The sequence below is a fragment of the Aspergillus costaricaensis genome (genome assembly GCF_003184835.1).
Source record: "Aspergillus costaricaensis CBS 115574 unplaced genomic scaffold BO79scaffold_9, whole genome shotgun sequence".
NCBI classification, from domain to species: domain Eukaryota; kingdom Fungi; phylum Ascomycota; class Eurotiomycetes; order Eurotiales; family Aspergillaceae; genus Aspergillus; species Aspergillus costaricensis.
The window spans coordinates 860,808-881,044 of NW_020291809.1; the positions used below are offsets into that span (position 1 = coordinate 860,808).

Genomic DNA, 20,237 nt, shown 5'->3' on the forward strand with positions numbered 1-20,237 from the left:
CCCGGGGGGCAGAAAATAAAATCCAAAATTCGAAAATCCAAAAAGCCCAAAGCAAAAAATTAAAAAAATCGAAAATAAAAAATAAAAATAAATAATAACGAAAAAAGGAACGGAGTCCATCAAGATCCCAAACAAATCATCGCGCGCGACCATCTCACGACTTCAGGATCCATCCAGGCATCGCTTCCTGAGTGGTTTGAGGTCTCTTTTCCCGGCATTCACGGTCTTCTTTGCTCCTGTTTTCCTGGTCAACCTTGCATTGCCTGTCGGGCGCCCCCTCTAGCTGTCCCCCTGGGAATTTCGCCTCTCCCAACAATTGCGCTTCTGGTCGCTGTGGGTCCGCCGTATTACTCCCTCAGTCAGCAAAATTCAGTAAGTGTGGTGTGTGTTGATACCTCAGGCCGCACAAACTAGGCACCGAATCCCGCATTTTTGTCCCGTCTTGTCAGTCACGCTTTTTTTCTGATTCCGCTTTGGGGTGGGAATCCGACTCATTTTATTATTATTATTATTTCGTGTTATCCACCGCCGCAAAATCACAGCAGCAAAGCAAAGCAGCAGCAGCAGTAGCAAAGCAGCCGGTCGCACGGCTCTTCTTCAGTTTCAGAAATACGCGCCTCAGTGCGCGTCTTTTTCTGACTGCTGCTGCTCTTTGCACTGGAATTGGTGTTCCCTGCCTCGCTCTTTCTCTCTTTCTCACCCCCCAAGAGGAAGCGTGTCGTTCGTTTGGTGCAGACGCGGTGGTGGTCACATGCCCGCTATCTGAGTGTCCCTGACAATCAATCCATCTTCATCGGGGAAAACAAGGCAAAAAAAAATAATAAAAATAATAAAGGCCATTGAAAATACCCACCACGTCAGCCATTGAGTGATTTTCTTTTCACTTTCATCCTCGTCCCGTCAAGATGATGGGCTATAATGGGCATTCGTTTCATCAACAACGCCCGCCCCAGCAAAATGCTCATCCGCAGCACCAACAGCAGCACCATCTGCAGTCCCCGTCCATGACTGCCGCGGCTGCTGCTCATCCCCATCATGCTCCCGGTATGGCCAGTAATGGCGCCCTATTCCGGGGTCAATCGCAGGTGGAATTGGCGGCTCAGTCCCCAGATCTCCGCAAAATGACCCCATCCTCCACAGGCCCTGTAGTCGGCCTCCCCACGGGCGGCCATTATAGTCCGTTCTCCGGACATTACCCGCCACAGGGCTCGTCCGATCTGCTGTCTCGCAATGCCGACTCCGTTGGCCAGCTGAAAGATCCCTATCTATCCTTGCAAAGCCTGCAACGGAATATGAACCCCATGGCCAATTTCCGTACTCATCCCACGATGAATGCGCAGGCTGCCATGTCCCCGCATGCGCATGCGATGGGTCTTGCTTCTCCCCAGCAGTCTTTTGACCGACTGCAACAGCAACATCTTCAGCATCGACAGACGCCGCACACGCATCCCACGACGCAAACCTCTGCTGCGGCGTCGCCGATGCTGACCACCGCCCAGCCTCAGCATGCCTTCCCTCAGTCCGCGTATCAACAGACACAACAAGCGTCGCCGTACCAGCATACGCAGCAGCAATCCCCTTACCAGCAAGCTCAAGCATCGCCGTATCAAGCGCAGCAGGCCCAGTATCCGCAGGCCCAATATCCGCAGGCCCAGCATCAGGCTTCTCCCTATCAGGCTCAGGCTCAGCAGTCTCCTTACCAGCAACATGCCCATCAGACGTATCAGCAGCAGCAGGCACAGCAAGCTCAGCAGCAGGCACAGCAACAAGCTCAGCAGAAAGCTCAGCAGGCTCAACAACAAGCCCAGCAGGCTCAACAACAAGCCCAGCAACAGGCCCAGCAGAAAGCTCAGCAAGCCCAGCAGCAGGCTCAGCAACAGGCGCAACAACAGGCTCAGCAGCAAGCTCAACAGCAAGCACAGCAAAAGGCCCAGCAGCAGGCTCAGCAACAGGCGCAGCAACAAGCTCAACAGCAGGCTCAGCAACAGGCGCAACAGCAGGCTCAGCAGCAGGCTCAGCAGCAAGCAGCACAGCAGACCCAACAACCCGCTCATACTCAGGCCCAGCAGCAGCAAGCCCAGCAAACATACCAGCAACAACAGTCAAGGTTCCAGCAGCAGCAGGCTCAACGGTCGCCATACCAGCCTCAACCACAGCAGCTTCAGTTCCATCATGCATATCAGCGCCAATATCAACAGCCACAAGCGCAAACACAGGTACAAGCTCAACAGCCGCAGCCGCAGTCGCAGCAACAACAGCACCCCATTCTGCAGCAACATCCCCAGCAACAGCACCATCATGCCTTGCACCAGTCCCAAGCACAGCAGCATCCTTCTCTGTTGCAACAACATCAAGTACAGCAGCAGCAACCATCGCCTGCACAGGCAAAGGCACAACTTCAGCAGCAGTATCAACCACATGCTTCTGCGTCCGCTAGCATGTCTGGACCTGAGCTCCTTGCTCCAGCACAGGAGAAGCCTGAGAGTACTGGAACCAAGCAACGCAAGAAGCAGTCTAAGCCTTCTGCGTCCCCGGCTACGCCCGCTACACAGGCTACACAGGTCAATGGGCAAGCTCAAGCTGGATATCCGGCTCCTACTCCGGTCTCTGCTGCGGGCCCTACTCCCGCTCCCGCTCCAGTATCTGGTGTTGGTTCAGGCCCCACTTTCACTCCTGCTGGTACATCTAGTGCAGTCCAGGGACCTGCCACCGCAGGGGCTGCTCCTACAGCTGGCGCTGCTCCAACAAATACTGCCACGCCAACGCCGAAAAAGAGAGGTCGTCCAAGGAAGCCCGTTGTGCCAGGCGAAGAAAAGAAACCCAGGCCGAAAAAGCCAAAGAAGGCCCAGACGGTGACAACAACAGCACCCGATGGCACAACGATGGTGGTTCCAGCCCCCACAACTAATGCTGATGGTACACCTGCAGTTGCAGCTCCCGCTCCTGCGCCCGCACCACCACCGCAACCGATTATCGGTCCGGACGGGAATCCTATTCCCCAAAAGCGTCGTCGCGGGCGGCCTCGCAAGTCAGAACAAGGCAACGTGCCTCCCAAGCCTAGACCGCCAAAGAAGCCTTCGTCCAAGCCGGGCACTGGTCGGCCCCGCGGACGGCCACGCAAGGCTGATGTTGAAGCACGAAAGGCTGCTGAAGCGGCGGCGGCGGCCGCTGCTGCAGGTGGACAGCCTCAGGCTGATCAAAATCAAGCTGGAGCCCAGAGCCAGGCGCTACAGCAGCCACCGCACTCACAGGTTCAACCCCAGTCTTCGGTACAATCACAGGCGCAAAACCAGCCCCAATCCAAGCCGCAACCGGCACAGCCTTCACAACCATACCAGTCATTCCATCAATTCCAAGTCACTCCGCAGCAGCCTCAACAGATGCACGGTCAAATGGCAGGCCAGTCTAAGACGCAGTCTCACACAAATCAGATGCATACGTCCAGCCAGGCCCAATTTCAGGCACTCCAACATCAGTTCCAAGCGCAACCTCAACCTCACACCAATACCCAGGCCAACCAGCAACAGCAGACGCAACCGCAGTCGCAGTCCCGCTCCGGGCAAGCTGCGCAGCAGGTACAAGCACAAGCACAGCAGCCTAGACAAATGCAGGCTCAGAATCAAGCTCACACACCGGTTCAGCCTCAACCACGTCAAATACAAGCTCAGGCTCAGCCACAGCCTCAGGCCCGGTCAGTGCAGGCTCAACCCCAGCCCCAGGCTCAAGCGCAACCCCGTCAAATGCATCCTCAACCACAGACACAAGCGCAACAGCAGCCACAGCCACAGCCCCGTCAAATGCCAATCCCGGCCCAACCACATGCAGCAATGCATCACCAACTGCAGCCTCATCAGCTGCACGCCCAAGCGCAGGGTCATCCTCACCCTCATCATCCTCAGGCTCACCCCCATCCTCACGCCCAATTTCAGCTACATCCCCATCTCCATCCCCACGCACAACCGCAACATCCTGAGCCAATGACTCTGAATCCGCCGCAGAAGCGCGGTGCGCCTGTGGACGACGACCCGCGCAAGCGGGCCTTCATGATGCCCCAACAGATGTGATTCTTAGCTGAATCATACTTGCCTGCCTAGCTGCTTTGTTTTACCCTCTAGATATCACGAAAACGCACTGATGCCGTCCATCCAATTTTGTTACTTCCATGGTTTACTGTTTAATTCCTGGCTTTACCACCATCATCAATCAACATTATCATCTTTGTGGATGTTCTTCTGGCGAGCCTCTCTCCTCTTATCTGCCGATCAGTTTATTGTCTTGTTTGTCAAATAGCTTGTGCGCGTGTTGTCGGTTCCATTTCCATCATGATGATCGAGTAACCCAATAACCCCAATTCAGTTAGTCATGTTATGTTAAGCCCTTGCATCAGTTGTATGTGTCTTTGCAAATCGTTTGTGTTTTGTTACCTCGTTTATACTTTTCGTTTAAGCCCCTTGCAAGTAAGTTAAGTACAGGTACATGAAATGAAATAACAAGTACGTACATTAAGATTGACTCCAACAGCCACTGTAGATAAAGTAGTTATCTGTGCCCGGTTTGTTGCCTCGGTATTCCAATAGAACTGCCTGTTGAGACGTTCACTCTATCCAGGCATCACCTGATCCTCTGCCACCGCCTACTTGGTCTCTGACTACGATCATCACTTACACTGCCAACCACCCATTTCTTGTTTCCAACTTGCATGGATACCATGATCGGAGATCATCTAGACAGCTAGTCTGAATCAAGTAGTCACTAAAGCACAGCTGCGGGTCTCGTCACCTGACAGTGGGGGCTGGATTGTAAGTGACTTGTCATCACCTAGCGCTCATTGTCTGTTTCTTGTATCGTCGTCTGCTTCTACAATGACATCGATTGAAGTCGAGGGTCCAAACTCTGACTCCCAAGCTGGGACCAATGATGGTAGCATTCAATGTACCTTTGGTAAGACTAACAATCTCTAAGCCTGAAAATTATGTTCACTCTCCATAATAAGCTAAGCATAGCTGACAATGCATTCCATTAGAGCAGCGGTCAACCTCTCGAGACGAGAGAGTAACAAGGTTTATAGATCTGCTCAACACTTGCCCTTACGAGGACCGGAAAAACAGAAATGATAAACGAGTCCCCGGAACCTGTGAATGGTTCACAACGCATCCGAAATTCACCAATTGGCAACAGTGTTCAAGTCATGATCTCGCCGGTCTACTATGGGTCTCAGCTGATCCAGGTTGTGGCAAGTCAGTCTTAACAAAGTACCTGGTAGATGAGGTCCTTGTTGGCAATGAGCAGCAGACCGTGTGCTATTTCTTCTTTAAAGACGACTTCCCGGATCAAAGAAGTGCAGTTAGTGCACTGTCAGCTATCTTGTACCAGATCTTTCTTGCACAGCCTCAGCTTCTAGCAGATGAAGACGTAAACAGAGTGCATAATCATGGAGAAGAGCTTCTCCAGTCAATCCACACATTATGGGATATACTCATGTCTGTCTCTGCTCAGGCAACGGCGGGAGAAATTATTTGCGTTCTGGATGCATTGGATGAGTGTCGAGATCGGGATGCACTTATCGAAGCTGTCAACATGTTCTACCAAGAACACTACAAGGACCGGAAGTTGAAATTCTTGATAACAAGCAGACCGTATCCTCACATAGAGCATCTATTTCGGGAGCTGGAAACCGAACTACCGATAATTCATCTAAGTGGGAATGGCGAGGAAGAGGTCCAGCAAGTTTCCCGTGAAATTGACCTTGTTATCAGCAAAAGAGTGAGCGACATTGGTAAACAGAGATTATTAGACGATGATGAATGCAATCTGCTGGAACAAGTGCTGGCTGCGGTTGAGAATCGAACATACTTATGGGTCAGTCTCGCCTTGGACGCACTCGAAAATATGCCGGATTTCACAAAGGGAAAGATCCGACAGGCGGTACAGCATCTTCCTGCAACTGTTGACAGTGCCTACGAAAGAATCCTGGATCGGAGTTCTGATAAGGAGAAAGCCAAAGTTCTTCTGCATATGATTACAGCTACTGTACGCCCTTTCTCCTTGGAAGAGCTATCTTTTGCCTGGGCAATACACAGCAATCCGGATGACACGACTCTCAGTTCTATAAGTGATAACATGGAACCAAAGGAGACATTCAGAAAGACTTTGAGGGATTTGTGTGGACTTTTCGTGGTTGTTCTTGATGAGAAGATTTGTCTTCTGCATCAAACTGCGAAGGAATATTTGGTCCAGAGCACCAAATCCTCTGTAAATGATTGCACCTCTCGTGTCACAGGATGGAAAGGTGCACTCATACCAGAGGAATCGAATAGAATTCTTGCGCGCATATGCATCTCATGGCTACCAAGGATAACTGCCGCTCAACGGAATATCGAGCGAGGGGAATTCGATGAGTATTCCTCATGCCATTGGATTACCCACTACCACCAAGCACATGTACAAGATGGAAACATACTGATCATGCGCGCGCAGTCAGTCTGTGACCCAAGCTCTGGTGTGTATCCAGTATGGTCCAAGCTCTATAAATCGGAGGTAAACTATCTTCCCGGGGGCGATTCAAGCCTGCTCATCACATCATTCTTGGGCCTGAATGGTGTAGTGAAGCTTCTGCTTGCATCAGACTCTAAGGATGCAGATCGCCGGCCCCCCATGTCCTGGGCAAAGTCAACGATGGAGCATCTGCTTAGAACAAAAAGAGTGAATATAAACTCCAAGGATCCAGTGGAAGGCCTGACCCCGCTGTCCTGGGCATCCAAGAACGGCCATGAGGGTGTAGTGAAGCTTCTACTTGAGTCAAAGAAAACGGACATAAATTCCAAGGATTCAATATACCGCCGAACTGCGCTATTCTGGGCAGCCGAGGACGGCCATGAGACAATAATAAAGCTCCTGCTTGGAACAAAAAACATAAAATTGAATTCTAAGGATTCAAGCGGCCAAACTCCACTGTCTTGGGCAGCCAAGTGCGGCCATGAAGTATTAGTGAGGCTTCTACTTGAAACAAACAAGGTGAACATTAACTCTAAGGATGAACACAACCAGACCCCACTTTCCTTGGCAGCCAGTAATGGCCATGAGACAGTAGTAAAGCTTCTACTTGAGACAGGAAAAGTGGACATTGATTGTAAGGATTCATATAGCGCGACTCCTCTGTCATGGGCAGCTATGCATGGCCATGAGAAAGTTGTAAAACTTCTGCTTGACACAGGAAAGGTGGACGTTGACTATAAGGGTTCGGATGACCAGACTCCTCGGGAATGGGCAGCTATATATGGCCATGAGGAGGTTGTAAAGCTTCTCGAAAACTATTAATATCTACCTTTGTAAGAAATGGATCTGATCTATACGAAGACTCTCGGTATTATTGTGTTACTCGTGTTAAATAGCCAGTTATAGAGGGTGATTAATTATATCATTGCCTTAACTTATACCTTCAAGACCTGTCCACCATGTCCTTCTACTCGCTACCTTGGAGTTCAATAAGGGGAATCGCCATTGACTTCGTCGAAGATTATAACCTAACAGATCTAAGACAATACTTATAGATGCTCAGGCAGATCCTGAGCTTTTCTTCTAAACAGAACATGCACCAACTTAGGTCTGACTAAGGTTTCCCACAATGCATATATCATCTCCAAGATGAAAATCTCCGCACCATGCTCAACCTTTGATACAGTCTACCATTATCTATACGAATCTATCAATATTCAAAACTTATCTAAGTTTCATATCTTACAGTATACTCGATTACCTAACCACCCACCTACACAATCACATGCCAGAATACCATGCCATACCATCCCAAATATAATAGAGTTCATCCCAAAACTCTTAATCCACTGATTCATGTATCATACAATATGTACCTTGGACTACTACACTACATGTGGTCTAGTTTATAAATTCACATGTTTAGTCAAGGGATCTTGAATCGTTCTCATTTCTTGGTATTGTTTTGGACTATGGTTCTGTCTGTCTGTCTTATTTGGCTTGCTTATGGATGAGAGATTTTTACTATGTTAGAAAATAAGTGAGACACGTAGTCAAGAAACACACATTTTATAATCATTATAATAAACATTATCAATTTTGATCTACTTAATATAGATAGCTAGACATTAGTAATACATGTAATTTTTGCCAATTTAAACAGAACGAATCAACACATTATGAATCATATCATGTCACATCATCACAAGCATAAGAGCTCTTAACTTAAAATGGAAATGGGCACGACGAACGACGACGACAAATAGGTGGTATCGTATCGTATCCTAGAAGCTTAGAATCAAGGTAAAGACCGCCGGGATGTGGGTATAAGCCCGAAGACGCCGTGCACAGGTCAAAGCTCAAGATTCAAAAAGTGCCAAAAGAAGAAGGGAAAGGGAAGGGGAAAGAAAAAGAAAAAAAAAAACAGTTTTATAACTAATGATGCCGTTCAAAATCCATGACTGTATCGTGGGATTTCGGAGTATCGTTAATATCTCGTAAAAAATACGCATCGTCCTCAGTAGGTAAGTCTTTGCCGCAGGGTACGTCACTGATATCAATGCCTAAGCTTGGGGCAATCCGTCGTACAATACTATTGCATTGGCGGAAGGCACGTCGGGCGGCGGGGTACTTGTAGGCCATGTGATGGAGCCAGCGCAGAGACTTTTTGGTCTCTCGTGCCGTGGTTTCAACATCAGCGGCGAGTTGCTGCATAGGGTCGTCGTCAGATCTGGAGGGGAGGCTGGATAGATGGAGAAGGATGGCTGTTGTTGCTTGCATGATGTAATGCAGAATGCACCACCAAGGGGTCATAGTAGTCAGCCAAGCGATGTCCGGTTTGGGGGGGAGACAGCAGAGAAGGGACCGAGCTGAGCGGACACATGTCAATGCCATGGAAGTGTTGAAGTGCACGCGACTGCGGGAGTTGCGACGCGAGCCTTGTCGTGCAGACGGCGGAACTGCTGGGTCCGGGGATGTGACGCCCGGCCCGAGTCCAGTATGTGTGAGGCACGGACGGCAAAGGGTGATACGGGCACTGTAGTAACTCATGGCTAGGGATATGCGTTCTCGCATCCACGGAGCGCTACGCTCCTTGGGTAGGTCCAGCTGGTCGCCGCCCCCGGAGGTAAAACGATAGGCTTCGGGAACCTTGCTGAGCCACATATCTAGAATGCTGCTGAATCTGCGGATTCGCTGCTCTACTTGGCTGGAGCGCTCTCGGAGGCCTTGGATACTGTATACCTTGTTGATGATGGACTGGGTGATGGTGGCTAGATCCACAATGCAGTGGAAGTATAGCGATGGGCTGGGCTCGCAGGACGGAAGCCAGCTTACATCGGCGCGTGATTCCTCTTCCGACTGCAGCAGAGTCAGCTTCAAACGAGTCATGCGCAGGGAGGAGTCTTGGAGAAGAGGAAGGACGTCTGGTCTACCGAACGCCTCCTCTTCGTACGGAAGCGGCAGTGGCGTGGCGCTCAGGTTTTCGCCCACGCAAGAGACCCGTCCGGTGATGGCAGTGAGGAGATGCTCCAGGAGAAATATCGACCACCACAGTCGAATGCGAGCCTCTTTGGCGGGATACTGTGTGCGATCGTCGACGAAGCGCAAGTTGATTCCGAGGGATACAGCAGATCGGAAGGCCATACTGGAGAATTTGAATGCCCTGCAGTAGAACTAGTTTCAGCAAGTGATTAACAAACTCTCCTACCTGGGCCACACTTACCTATTGATTTGACACATGCTGACTAAATATAGGGCCACCAAAAATTCGACCTGGATTTGCTGAAGATCCGCATGCTCAAAGATGACCTTCTCGCTGAGAGTCAGTTTGCGTGCCCGGTTCAAATACACCAGATCATCATAATCGCGGCCGTCTGTTCGGCCACTCGTCGCTTTGGTAAACCGACATCCAATTGCGAATATCATGTTCAGAATGGCCAACCAACGCTGCGGAGGCTGGGCCGGCTGGCTGAAGAACTGTCGATACTGGGACACAAAGGCCGTCTTCCGGACGACATTGAATGACGGATGGACCGAGTCCATAAACGCAGTGAAAAAGTGATTGGCTATGTCCTTCGGGGGCAGTGCGTAGGGATCAACTGAGTCGAGCAAAGGAACACCGATATCATCGAGGTAATAACTCAATGCGGCCATCGCTGTCTCCTGCTTTTGCTGCGATGACGTTGCGTGCCCACCTCCCACCCCGTCCTCCATATCGACCGAATCCTCCTTTATCCGATTTCGATTTTCAGGTTCATCCTCGAGTCTCTGCATCCAAGCGACTTCAGAATTCTTCCCATAGAAGCCCGTAGCCACCGTTTTCTCGCTGCGGTTCAAGTCTTCCTCAACTAAGTCGAGTGCCTCTAGCGAACCAATGGACGAGGTCCCAGAGTCGGAGTCGCCGTCATCGTCGGGAGGAGATGTTATATCGGCGCCCTTTCAGATCGCCCATTACAGTTAGATAGAATCCTACATCACGCGACCGCATATGCTAAGGAAGGACTAAGGAATACTGGCAATGTATAGGCCAGACAGATAGGCACCGCGACTTACCCTAAGAACTTTACGAATGCGTCTGGCCACATTCTCATCGACTTCCTTCTCCAGATCCTGCAGCAGATGCTCATATTGTTCCACCTTCTTGCCCAAAATCCCGAGCTGTTTCTGATCACGGACCCGCTTGACATCCACGAAGAAGCAGCTGACATTGTGATCGATGCACTGTCGACACACTGGCTTGTTCCCATCACACTTAATCTTCCGCTGTCGACATGGCTCGCAGGCTCTCGCCGACCGCCGGCGTTGTGACTGGCTACTTGAGCTGGTCGTGCGGGGAATAGCCACTTTGGCAGCAGAGCCCGAGACTTCACGGGATGATGACGATGACGATTGATAGGGGTAGGGGCCCGGTCGGTCCATGAACTGGGGCAGAGAATAGGGGCGAAAGGCCGCAGGGGGTAACCCGGGGCTCATCGAACCCCATGGCCACTCGTTGATGCCCCTCACGGCAGGATTCTCGGGATCAATTTGGAGGGGGGTATCGTCGGCGTTAGCGACGCCGAAGGGATATGATCCAGGCGCGTCTTCCATCGCGAATCAGAGGTGAAAACAAAAGCGCGATACATCAGGGAGATGGAGAGGAACAGAAGTCGCTGAGAAGTTGGTTCAGCAGCCACAAAATCAGGGCGAAGGTCGCGAGTCACCTGTTGTGACGTCATTGACCTGAAGCTTGTCCTCTTCCAATTGCTGCACAATAAAGGTAAACGTAAAGTTGAAACCACTGAGTAACAAACTTTCCACGGACCAAAGGTAGGGGAAAGCGGGAGTTCATGCGATAAGTCAACTCTCGTTGATGTACTATAGGAAATTATTTGCTCGCAACACAGCGTATGCCCGAGCGTCTCTCTCCCGCGGAAATCATAGCTGGTCCACGGAAGCCCAAAAAGAAAAAGCATAAACGAAAAAGTAAGATGTCGCGGTACGCCTCGTAATTGCCATGTGAAAAGGAACAAAATCAATCTCCGAATTCGAGCTGGGGATGTGAGCAGCGACCCCCATCAACAGCGCAGCCGCTCAGGCGCAATTTCATCTTTGCCCAAGCTCAGACTCTCATATCGATCGAGCATGTCGGAAAGACTGAACTCCCCATCCCAGACTCCGCGGTAGCGTTCGTCCATCTCCAGCTTTTGTAATCCTGCGGCATACTCATCCCACCGGGATGCCGACGTAGATTCTTCGTCAAACATCGCCTTGAGATCATCCGAGACCGCATTCGACTCTCGCAGCCGCCTGCCTTGCCCTTTGGCATGAACAGCCTGCCGGAAGATGTGGAGGAGAGACCGTCCCAACGGCGACCGACTGGCAATATTGGAGAAAGAGCTGGCAAGCGCAAGAAAGTCAGAGTCTAAGACATCGAACGTCCCAGACTCCAGCAACGTGAAGAGTGCCAGGTTGATTGCATACATGGCAAAATGATGAGCACGACTGATGCCATAGTCTCGTCGGTGGAGAACCGTCAGGGCAGCTATTGCGCGCGCTGCAGATTGTACGATGCCTACGGTATTGTATTTGGGCAGGGGGCTTAGTCCCGGTGGGCTCTCGGGTGTTTTTGGTGCCTCGGAGTCGGGAGTATTCCTGGTTCGCTCAGTCCTGAAGGTGAAGATGTTGATCACCAACGTATGGTAGCGCATTCTGCTCCTATCAGCACCTTGCCATTATCTGTAGCTGCCACAGAACATCTGAAAATCCACAGGGGCAAAAGACGTATGTAGAGTCCTTACCTCAGCAATATGATGTACGGTGGTGGCCTATGATACGGATCGAAGATATCCGGCAGCTTACTATACCAGCCACGCAGCCTTTCATACAGGGTTTCCTGGATCTGACGGAGGTGCTCGGCAGAAGCAGCATTGGCGTCGATTCCAAAGAGCCGCTGTGATACGTCTCGTGCAATTTCACACAGGTTGCATGACTCGTTAAAGTAGTGGCTCAAGTAGGACGGCCGAGCAGATCGATGAGAGGGGTAAGGGTACCACAAACTCGAGTCTTCGGCGCTATACCGATTGGGCCGTTCGAGGTTGACCTTGTCAATAAGGCTGGGCCGCAGAAAATCGGCATGCACAACACTGTCGGGATTGCTGTCAGTGGCTTCATCCCTGAGACATAGCAGGTTTGGCTAGCTCACGTGTCAATGTGAAACAAACCCCAAGCCGTCCGCTTGATCGAAATATCCATATCATCTGAGATCTGTCCCGGATTCAAGCTGAATTTCCTTGGGCCTATGAGACCTAGAGATTCGCCGGTCCAAATGGCTTGATGAAGCATACGATATCCGAGATCATCTTCACCCGATATTGCATATCTTTCATGCAACAACAGCGTGCCTTGCAAATTAGCCAGACTCAGCTTCATAGGCCCTTCCTCTCTCAAACGCTCCGCTTCCGCGAGGAAATCGGCCCCTTTGGTCATGATATCCCCGGGTTCGACATAGGCTTCCGAGTAATCTGAAAAGTGCTGTAAACCGACATTTAGCTGACATTCCAAAGACCCTCCACTGAAGAAGACCAGTATACACACCCGGTTGGATGACAGATGTGATAGATTCATGGACAAGAGATAAGAAGACCTACGCAAGCGTTGGTAAGCAGAGCGTTCACAAGGAATGGACTGCAAAACTCCGAATTGGTGTTACCCTTCCGCATATGCTTGAGGAAGACGTCGCGGTCGAGAAAGGCATGAAAGGGATAGTCCCAGGTGAAGTAGAGAGACACGAGATGAGAGACGAGATCAGCATCGCCGGTTACGGTGGTCCAGGGCTCTGCGGGGACCCTGTGAGGGACTTCGTTGCATAAGTAATGGATATCCATAACCTTGGGACGAAACGACGGCCCAGCTCCTTCGACATCGATCACCCGTCTAACCTGCTGTGGCTGCCTTCCCGCCGCGTCACTCACCTTGCTGCATCCCTCTATCCGGCCGAGAGTATCGTCGATATACGTACGAATCTCTTCGGCCGTGGCATCCTTCCGGATGAATTCCAGTAGTTTCAGAGCATGTGACTGATCTTCTGCACGCATCACCTTCAAGAGATCGTTCAGCATATCTCGGTGATAGCTCAGCTCATCAGCCGTACGCTTTGCTGCTACTCTTCGACGCTGGTCGAGCGTCTCATCGAATATGCACTGTCGGTTAAACGCACGACAGTTGTCACATGGTGCTGTTCCAGAGCACTGTCAAGGGGATTAGATACAATGCCAGACGGCTGCTCGCCCCTTTCACCCACTTTGTTCGTAAGAAAGACCTACCTTCCGTTTGGACTTCTTACAAGCCAAGCAAGCCATGGACACGCGTTTCTTCGAGACATCCGAAGCGGTCCGAAAGCTATCCCCAGGGGGGCTATCACCCGGTTGAAATTTGTCCGACTTGGTAGGCGACGGACCTGGCGCCAGCTGACGGTGTTGTTGACTGCCGAATTCAGTCATGTTGCATGTTCAAAGAGACAAAAGCAGTGGAACGTCATTAAGTGTTTCCCCTGAGAGGGCGTGTGGGGGTGGGGATGATTAGATAGAAAGAGTCTGTATGGCCAAACACCCACGACACGGAGTGGCGAACCAATATAGTTGGAGGACAGGGGAGAAAAGGCCCGTCGAGCAGGCACATGCCCCCTTACCATTGTTATTCTGCAAATTATTTACCTTCTTATGACGTAGATTAAACGGACACCACCTACGTTAGAGGCGTCAGGAAACCATGTCCGAGCAGTTGTAGAACACGGGGCGAGGCCTTGGACGGCGGCCGGGACCGCAGCCATCATGATGGACGGCCATCAGAAAGGAAAACTATGAACGTTGCAGCTGCGACGATCGCGACTGAAACAAGCCAACCCAGTGAGAAGCCAACATGTAGCTAGATTTCCGCCGAAGCAAGTTGCAGGGGACAATAGATGGCACAGAAACAAGGCAGCGGAAGCCCGTTCCGGCGGATACAGAGAGCCATTTGCACGTGATATTCCAGCACGCATGACAATCAACATGTACTACTCCTACGACTCATGCAAATTTCATATGATACAAGATCCAAAGGTGAATAATATGAATTGGACATTACGTACGGTGATATCTCCTAGCTAAACGCTGGCCCCCACACTCTGCAGCTTTTTTCCTCCTGAGAAACCCTTTTTGACCCAGCATTCCGGCATCCAGGAGAGAGAAGAGGGCGCAGAATGCTTCCAATTAAAGAACACTAAACGACCAGAATAAATGGCCTCGGCGAAGAAGAAGACAAGTGACTCCGCTCAAACAGAAATTCTATCAAGCCCACCTAGCCAATTCGTGCCTCGGTATCATCCCAGATGAGACAAAGGGGCAACGACGACCTTTTTCGGAAGTAGGAATTAAGCGGCCGCCCATGGATGCACCAATCTAGTGTTCCAGGATGCGCAGGGATCCCTGCACAACGCAGTTCTCAAGCACGGAACCCGGAGGGATGTCAATGGTGCTGCCTTCCGTGGCCACAATGATGACAGTTCCCTTGAGCTGCACGTTGCGGCCCAGGTTGACGGCACCGGTGATAGTGAGGTGGTCCAGCTCGACAATGCGAGGGATGCTGGGGATGTGCTTCTGGAAGTCAGAGACCTTCTTGAAGTCGGAACCGAGCTTGATGACGGGGACACCACCGAAGCGGTTGGGGTCCATGACAAGCTGACCGTGCTCCAGGCGGTACAGGTCAGACTTGACCAGCATCAGGTCGGAGCAGGTCTTGACGGGCAGGAAGCGGCGACGGGGGACGTTGACACCATGTCCATTCTTGAAGTGACGGATGGCAGCACCAACGGCGGTCTCCAGCTGGTAGATGGCCTGGTCGGCCTCACCCTTCTTGTCAGCAGGGATGGACTTCTCGTTGGCGATGATCTCCATCTCCAGCTCGTTCTCCTCCACCACACGCTTGATGGCACGGAGGCTCATCCAGATGTTGTTGGTGTTGAAGTACTTGAACTTCTTGATGGACTTGAACTCGTTGACGTGCTCCTTGGGGACCTGAGCAATTTCGAGCAGACGAGCCTTGCCCTCATAGTCAATGATGGTACCACCCTTGACGTCAGCCTTGGTCTTGTCGGTCAACTCCATGATGTACTCAGCCTGGGTGTCAACCATGTGCTGAAGAATGCGGAGATCGACGACAGCACCCAGGTTGTCGGCGTTGGACAGGAAGATGTACTCGACACCACGCTCGAGGAGCTTGTCCAGGGTACCGGAGTTGTACAGGGACTCGAAAACGTCACCGTGACCGGGAGGGTACCAGTCCTGCAGGGGGGCGTCGAAGGACTTGGGGGCGGGGAGCAGAGAGTCCTTGATGATACGGGGGTAACGGGACTGGTTGAAGGTGATGATGTCAACGTTGTGGCCCTGGTACTTCTTGATGATCGACTGGGTGTCCTGGTCGGTGTTGAAGGAGTTCATCAGGACGAAGGGCACATTGACGTTGAAGGTGCGGTTGAGGTGCTCGATCTGGCGGACGGACAGATCCAAGAAGGACATGCCCTCGCGGACCTCAATGACGGACTTGGGGCCGACACAGCCCATGGAGGTACCCAGACCACCGTTGAGCTTGACAACAGCCAGCTTGTTCAGGAACTCAACGGAGGCCTCGCTGCCGAGATCATTGTAGTTGACGACCTGAGAGGGCTGGGGAGGGGCGATGCGGTCCCAGTTGACCTCGTTGCCCTTGGCCTTGTCGTTGAGGAATCTGCGGAAGAGGGCGAAGAAGTTGTCCATCTCGGCCTCGAAGCGCTTGCGCTCCGCGGCATCGGGGACGGTCTCGGCGAGGGCGTTCAGGGCATTGCGCATCTGAGAGGCAGCCACGCTAGTGGAGGCATTCTCGAAGGCCTGTTTTGTAAAGACGGAAGTTAGAATATACAATAACCAAACAATTGCAGTTGCAGTTGCAATGTCCCGTAGCCGCTGTATCCACGGTGACCTCTGCACATGGACCCTGTCTGTCACCCACGTATATATGGAATGAAATGCATCCTGCCAGATATAAAACTGGCAGACCACCCCAAAAACGTAAGGTGGGTACGCAGCAATGCCCAAGCCAGGAGGGACAAAGACAGAATCACAGCCCCATGACAGAACTTGATGGGGCAGGACACTTAACAAGTAGAAAAACATAAAAAGCACGCCTGCAATCACCGGAACGAAGACACGCGGGGGATCAAAGGCAGCGGCAGAAATGCTCAGTAGTCGGTCATAGAACACAAACATTGAGAAGAACGCGAAAGACGCTGGTGGGGTAACGAGAGACATGCATGTATGGAATCTTGATTCAACTCCATCCTGCAGAGCTATCGGTATGCAAATAGAAAGAATGAGAATCACTAGGCATATTGCCCCTTCTGGATTATGTATATCGGCGACATGACGTATCACATGGCTGATTGCCATCGATACACCCAGCCCAACGATAATATAAGGATAATTCTCGTCCATATTATAATGGTAGCTGCAGCAAAACGAGAGGCAGAGAGATGGAGAAGAGAAGAGCGCGAAGGACCAGTTGAATCTTGAGATCCGATCTGCCTAGAGCAATCGCGCTCTTCCCTCTTGCCATCCTCCAGCTCCTCCTGGCAGGCTGGAAGCCGTTCGTAGAAGGCGCGAGCGACAGGGTGGACCACGGACAACGGTGCAACAAGGAAACATCACACAGCGACAAAACTTACCATGTGAGACTGGGACTTTCCGTGGTGCTTGCCGAAGGAGGCAGCACTCGCGGAGTCGCTCGCGGGAGCTCTGAGGTGACTGGGCAAAGCCTTGGAAGCCATTGTATGAAGGAGGAGTGGTTGTAGGAGGGTAGGTGTAAGGATGTAAACACGGGATGCGACGGCGGGAAGCTAGTCACTGCTCACTTGAGACGGGAAGAAAGGTTAGCGAGGTGTCAGAGAGCTTGAAAGAATGGGAGCAGCTCGGGAAGTCAATGGGAAAGAAATAGGGGGAAGGAAGAGTGGAATTGGCCAGCAGGACAATTCTAAATGCTGGCTGGGGGGGAGAGGGAGCGAGCTCGGAATGAGGGGTACGTGTGTATGCCAATTGCCACGTCCAAGCGAGTGACGATCGTTTCGGTCATGGGCAACGCTTCGGCGACAGGCCATTGGTGCGACAGCGGAAGGCAAACAATGGATCAGAGGGGAAGCAGAAGAGGATAGTACACATACCAGGCACGATGGGAGCAGCAGTAAGTAGAGTTGTGGTAGAGAGAAGGTGATGGAGGGGAAGGTGGAGGGGGGGGAGAGAGAAGGAAGAAGCAATTGAGGAGAGATACTAGAGAGAGGGATTGGATGGAGAATGGGGGAGAGAAGAGAAGAAAAAGAGAAGCCAGAGAAGAAGCCAGCAAGATGATAAGCAACAGCGCGACGGGGGTCCCTCCCAAGATATATTTAATTAATTACCCACTACTCCGTACTAGATAACTACTATTATTACTTTTATTTTTAAAATTATTCTAGACTTTTAGAGGGAGGGGGGGGAAACAGATGGATGAGGGAAAGATTGGACACCTAAATCATAATGATAAATAATAATACGATGACGATTGAAATCCATCCCATCTGCCTTTCTAGGAAAAATAAACCAGAAAAATAAAAAGTGGGGAGTATCCAACCCAGCAGGGGCTGCGTCAGGTACCGTTTCATACAGCGTCATAACCACAAACATTTGGTGGCAAGCAGGCCCAACCAGGGGAGAAATTACGGTACAAGACGAAATGAAGTCGGGAGGGGTTGGTGGGTGGGCAGCCCAACATTCCCACCCCGAAGAAATATTTATTTCCTTGGTAGGCCAGCCAGTAAGTTATTCTTAGCAGCTTTTTGGACCCGGAATCCGCCGTCTGGCCAGCAAGTTGAAATGAATTACTTGATATCTGAGACCTTTGATCCTCTCTCATCACTCTCTTTCTGTCGTCCTCTCTCCCTTTTTCGATAACCGGGTGTGAATCAGATTCTAAACCATGGTCATAATCCCACACAGAAAAAAATCATAATTCCTTTCCCCTCTTCTTCTTTCCTTCTGTATACCCAACAACTTACAGCCAAACCCTCATAAAATATGGAAGAGGGGTAGGTAGGGTAAACTTGCTGCATTGATTACCTGCATAGCAACATGCCAACCCGGGCCGATCGCAACGCAGCTCATCATCTGACAGTTGGAATATCTCCCTTTCCCTTTCCCTTCTAGACCTCCCTCCTCCCTCCCCCCGTCAGTGCCCCCTTTTTTTCAGGGTTCAATTAATACTATTTCATGCCTGCCCCACTTTGTCCTCGTCACCGCAGTTGTCTTTGCCCCTCTTAATGTTGGAGATTAACAAGCAACACCTCCTGAAACAATAGCTGGAGAATATCATTACGCCGAATGAACGGGAGAGAGATCAAGCATTCTACTCAACACAGATAGATCATAAGTAACTAGTAGGTACAGTAGTAAAGCATCAGGTATGAAACTATCAGAAACCCACCCTGCAAGTGCCCCTCTTTTTCGGCCTGAGGATAAGAATAATAACAATAATAATAATACCACCGATAATACACATCACAATTCCTCCTGCAAAAGCAGTCATGCCCTAAGTAGCTACGGAAGTACATTGAAAGTATAACTAATAACGTTCAGACAGCAACAGAGATTCCATTACCATGGAATTCCCATTGATCCACCCCAACGAACCGCTGTCATTATGCCATGCAGCTATTTCGTGTCATTCTTGCCACCCAATCTACTTACTACCAACCTACATATACATACCACCCTACTAGACCCTACAAGAATGGAAATCTTGAAGTGAAACTAACTGACTTACTTTAGGCACATAGATAGTTACCCAATAAGTCTAATTTCATTTCTAATTATAATCCATCCATCCATCCATCCACCAGCTTTTTTTACCCCTCCTCCTTTCTACCTTCTACTACCAACTGCTTCCCCCCTAATAACCTAGCTATCCAAACTACGGAGTAAAAGAACTGTGTATAACTACTAACTATGAACTATGACCCCCTTAATCACTTCCCCCAAAAACCAAGTCCCAGTCGTAGTATCTATCTAATAGCTACTAGTATACTAGTATACAAAACTAAGTGGGTAATTCTCCGGACTACGCATCCCCGAAAAGATGACTCGCGCCACGAAAAGCTCAGACCATCCACGCTAAGAAAAAATAATAATAACCAATCTGCATGTATGCATGTTACTTATGTCTGGTTTTCCTTGATGCAGTCGGCACTAACCTAGCTATCTAGCTCTGCAAGAAGATTCGCCCACCCCCAATTTCACTACGTGCCCTTCCGATCCCCTTCTAGAGATTGAAACTGACGGTATACGGAGTATGGTGATGATGTATGTACATGTATGTATGTCAGTCCAACCGAACCCAACCCTACACCTACACCAAGACTAGTGAACTCGACCTCAAGTACGTAGTAGATAGTATGAACACCTGGCAAACCCACAATCATTCCTCCTCCTCCGAACTAGTCTAGTAAGAGGTGAGTAAAGAGAAATCTCGGCAAAGATCCGCCGCCCGCCCATCGCCACGATCACCTTTCGGAAAGGCCCGTAGGTAAGTAAGTAATTAGATACTAGATAGTAACTTAAGGCCGAGACAACTACTAAGACCAGCAAGCAAGACAGGTTATTTTAGTTCAATCCTACCCATCTACTTATTTAGTGACTGGCCAGATCGTAATCGAAGCGACTAGA

The 20,237-nt window shown here is 50.5% G+C and overlaps 5 protein-coding genes across 5 annotated transcripts; 1 reads left to right on the top strand and 4 right to left on the bottom strand.

The window, feature by feature from the left end:
• Positions 1–900: 900 nt before the first annotated feature.
• On the bottom strand, positions 901–2,373 carry BO79DRAFT_143150 (uncharacterized protein; the record flags this gene model as incomplete). Its single annotated transcript, XM_025678305.1, has 1 exon — positions 901–2,373. One exon carries the CDS (start codon positions 2,371–2,373, stop codon positions 901–903), a length of 1,473 nt encoding a protein of 490 aa, XP_025541796.1.
• Positions 2,374–4,862: 2,489 nt separating this feature from the next.
• On the top strand, positions 4,863–7,116 carry BO79DRAFT_121539 (sex-determining protein fem-1; the record flags this gene model as incomplete). Its single annotated transcript, XM_025677947.1, has 3 exons — positions 4,863–4,941; positions 5,024–6,777; positions 6,880–7,116. Coding segments are annotated over 3 exons (2,070 nt in total), but the record flags the coding sequence as incomplete, so codon positions are not given.
• A 1,314-nt stretch (positions 7,117–8,430) lies between these two features.
• On the bottom strand, positions 8,431–11,339 carry BO79DRAFT_286363 (C6 transcription factor; the record flags this gene model as incomplete). Its single annotated transcript, XM_025688462.1, has 3 exons — positions 10,549–11,339; positions 9,719–10,431; positions 8,431–9,658 (listed from the first exon to the last, which is right to left on the bottom strand). Exons 1-3 carry the CDS (start codon positions 11,083–11,085, stop codon positions 8,431–8,433), a joined length of 2,478 nt encoding a protein of 825 aa, XP_025541798.1. The 5' UTR covers positions 11,086–11,339.
• Positions 11,340–11,552: 213 nt separating this feature from the next.
• On the bottom strand, positions 11,553–13,976 carry BO79DRAFT_191829 (Zn(II)2Cys6 transcription factor; the record flags this gene model as incomplete). The annotated part of the gene is made up of 5 exons (XM_025680855.1): positions 11,553–12,189; positions 12,276–12,620; positions 12,680–13,008; positions 13,125–13,724; positions 13,800–13,976. The coding sequence occupies 5 exons, from the start codon at positions 13,974–13,976 to the stop codon at positions 11,553–11,555; spliced, it is 2,088 nt and encodes a 695-aa protein (XP_025541799.1).
• A 594-nt stretch (positions 13,977–14,570) lies between these two features.
• Positions 14,571–17,314, bottom strand: ugp1 (UTP glucose-1-phosphate uridylyltransferase; the record flags this gene model as incomplete). The annotated part of the gene is made up of 2 exons (XM_025680856.1): positions 14,571–16,379; positions 17,198–17,314. The coding sequence occupies 2 exons, from the start codon at positions 17,312–17,314 to the stop codon at positions 14,916–14,918; spliced, it is 1,581 nt and encodes a 526-aa protein (XP_025541800.1). The 3' UTR covers positions 14,571–14,915.
• Between the last annotated feature and the right edge of the window lie 2,923 nt (positions 17,315–20,237).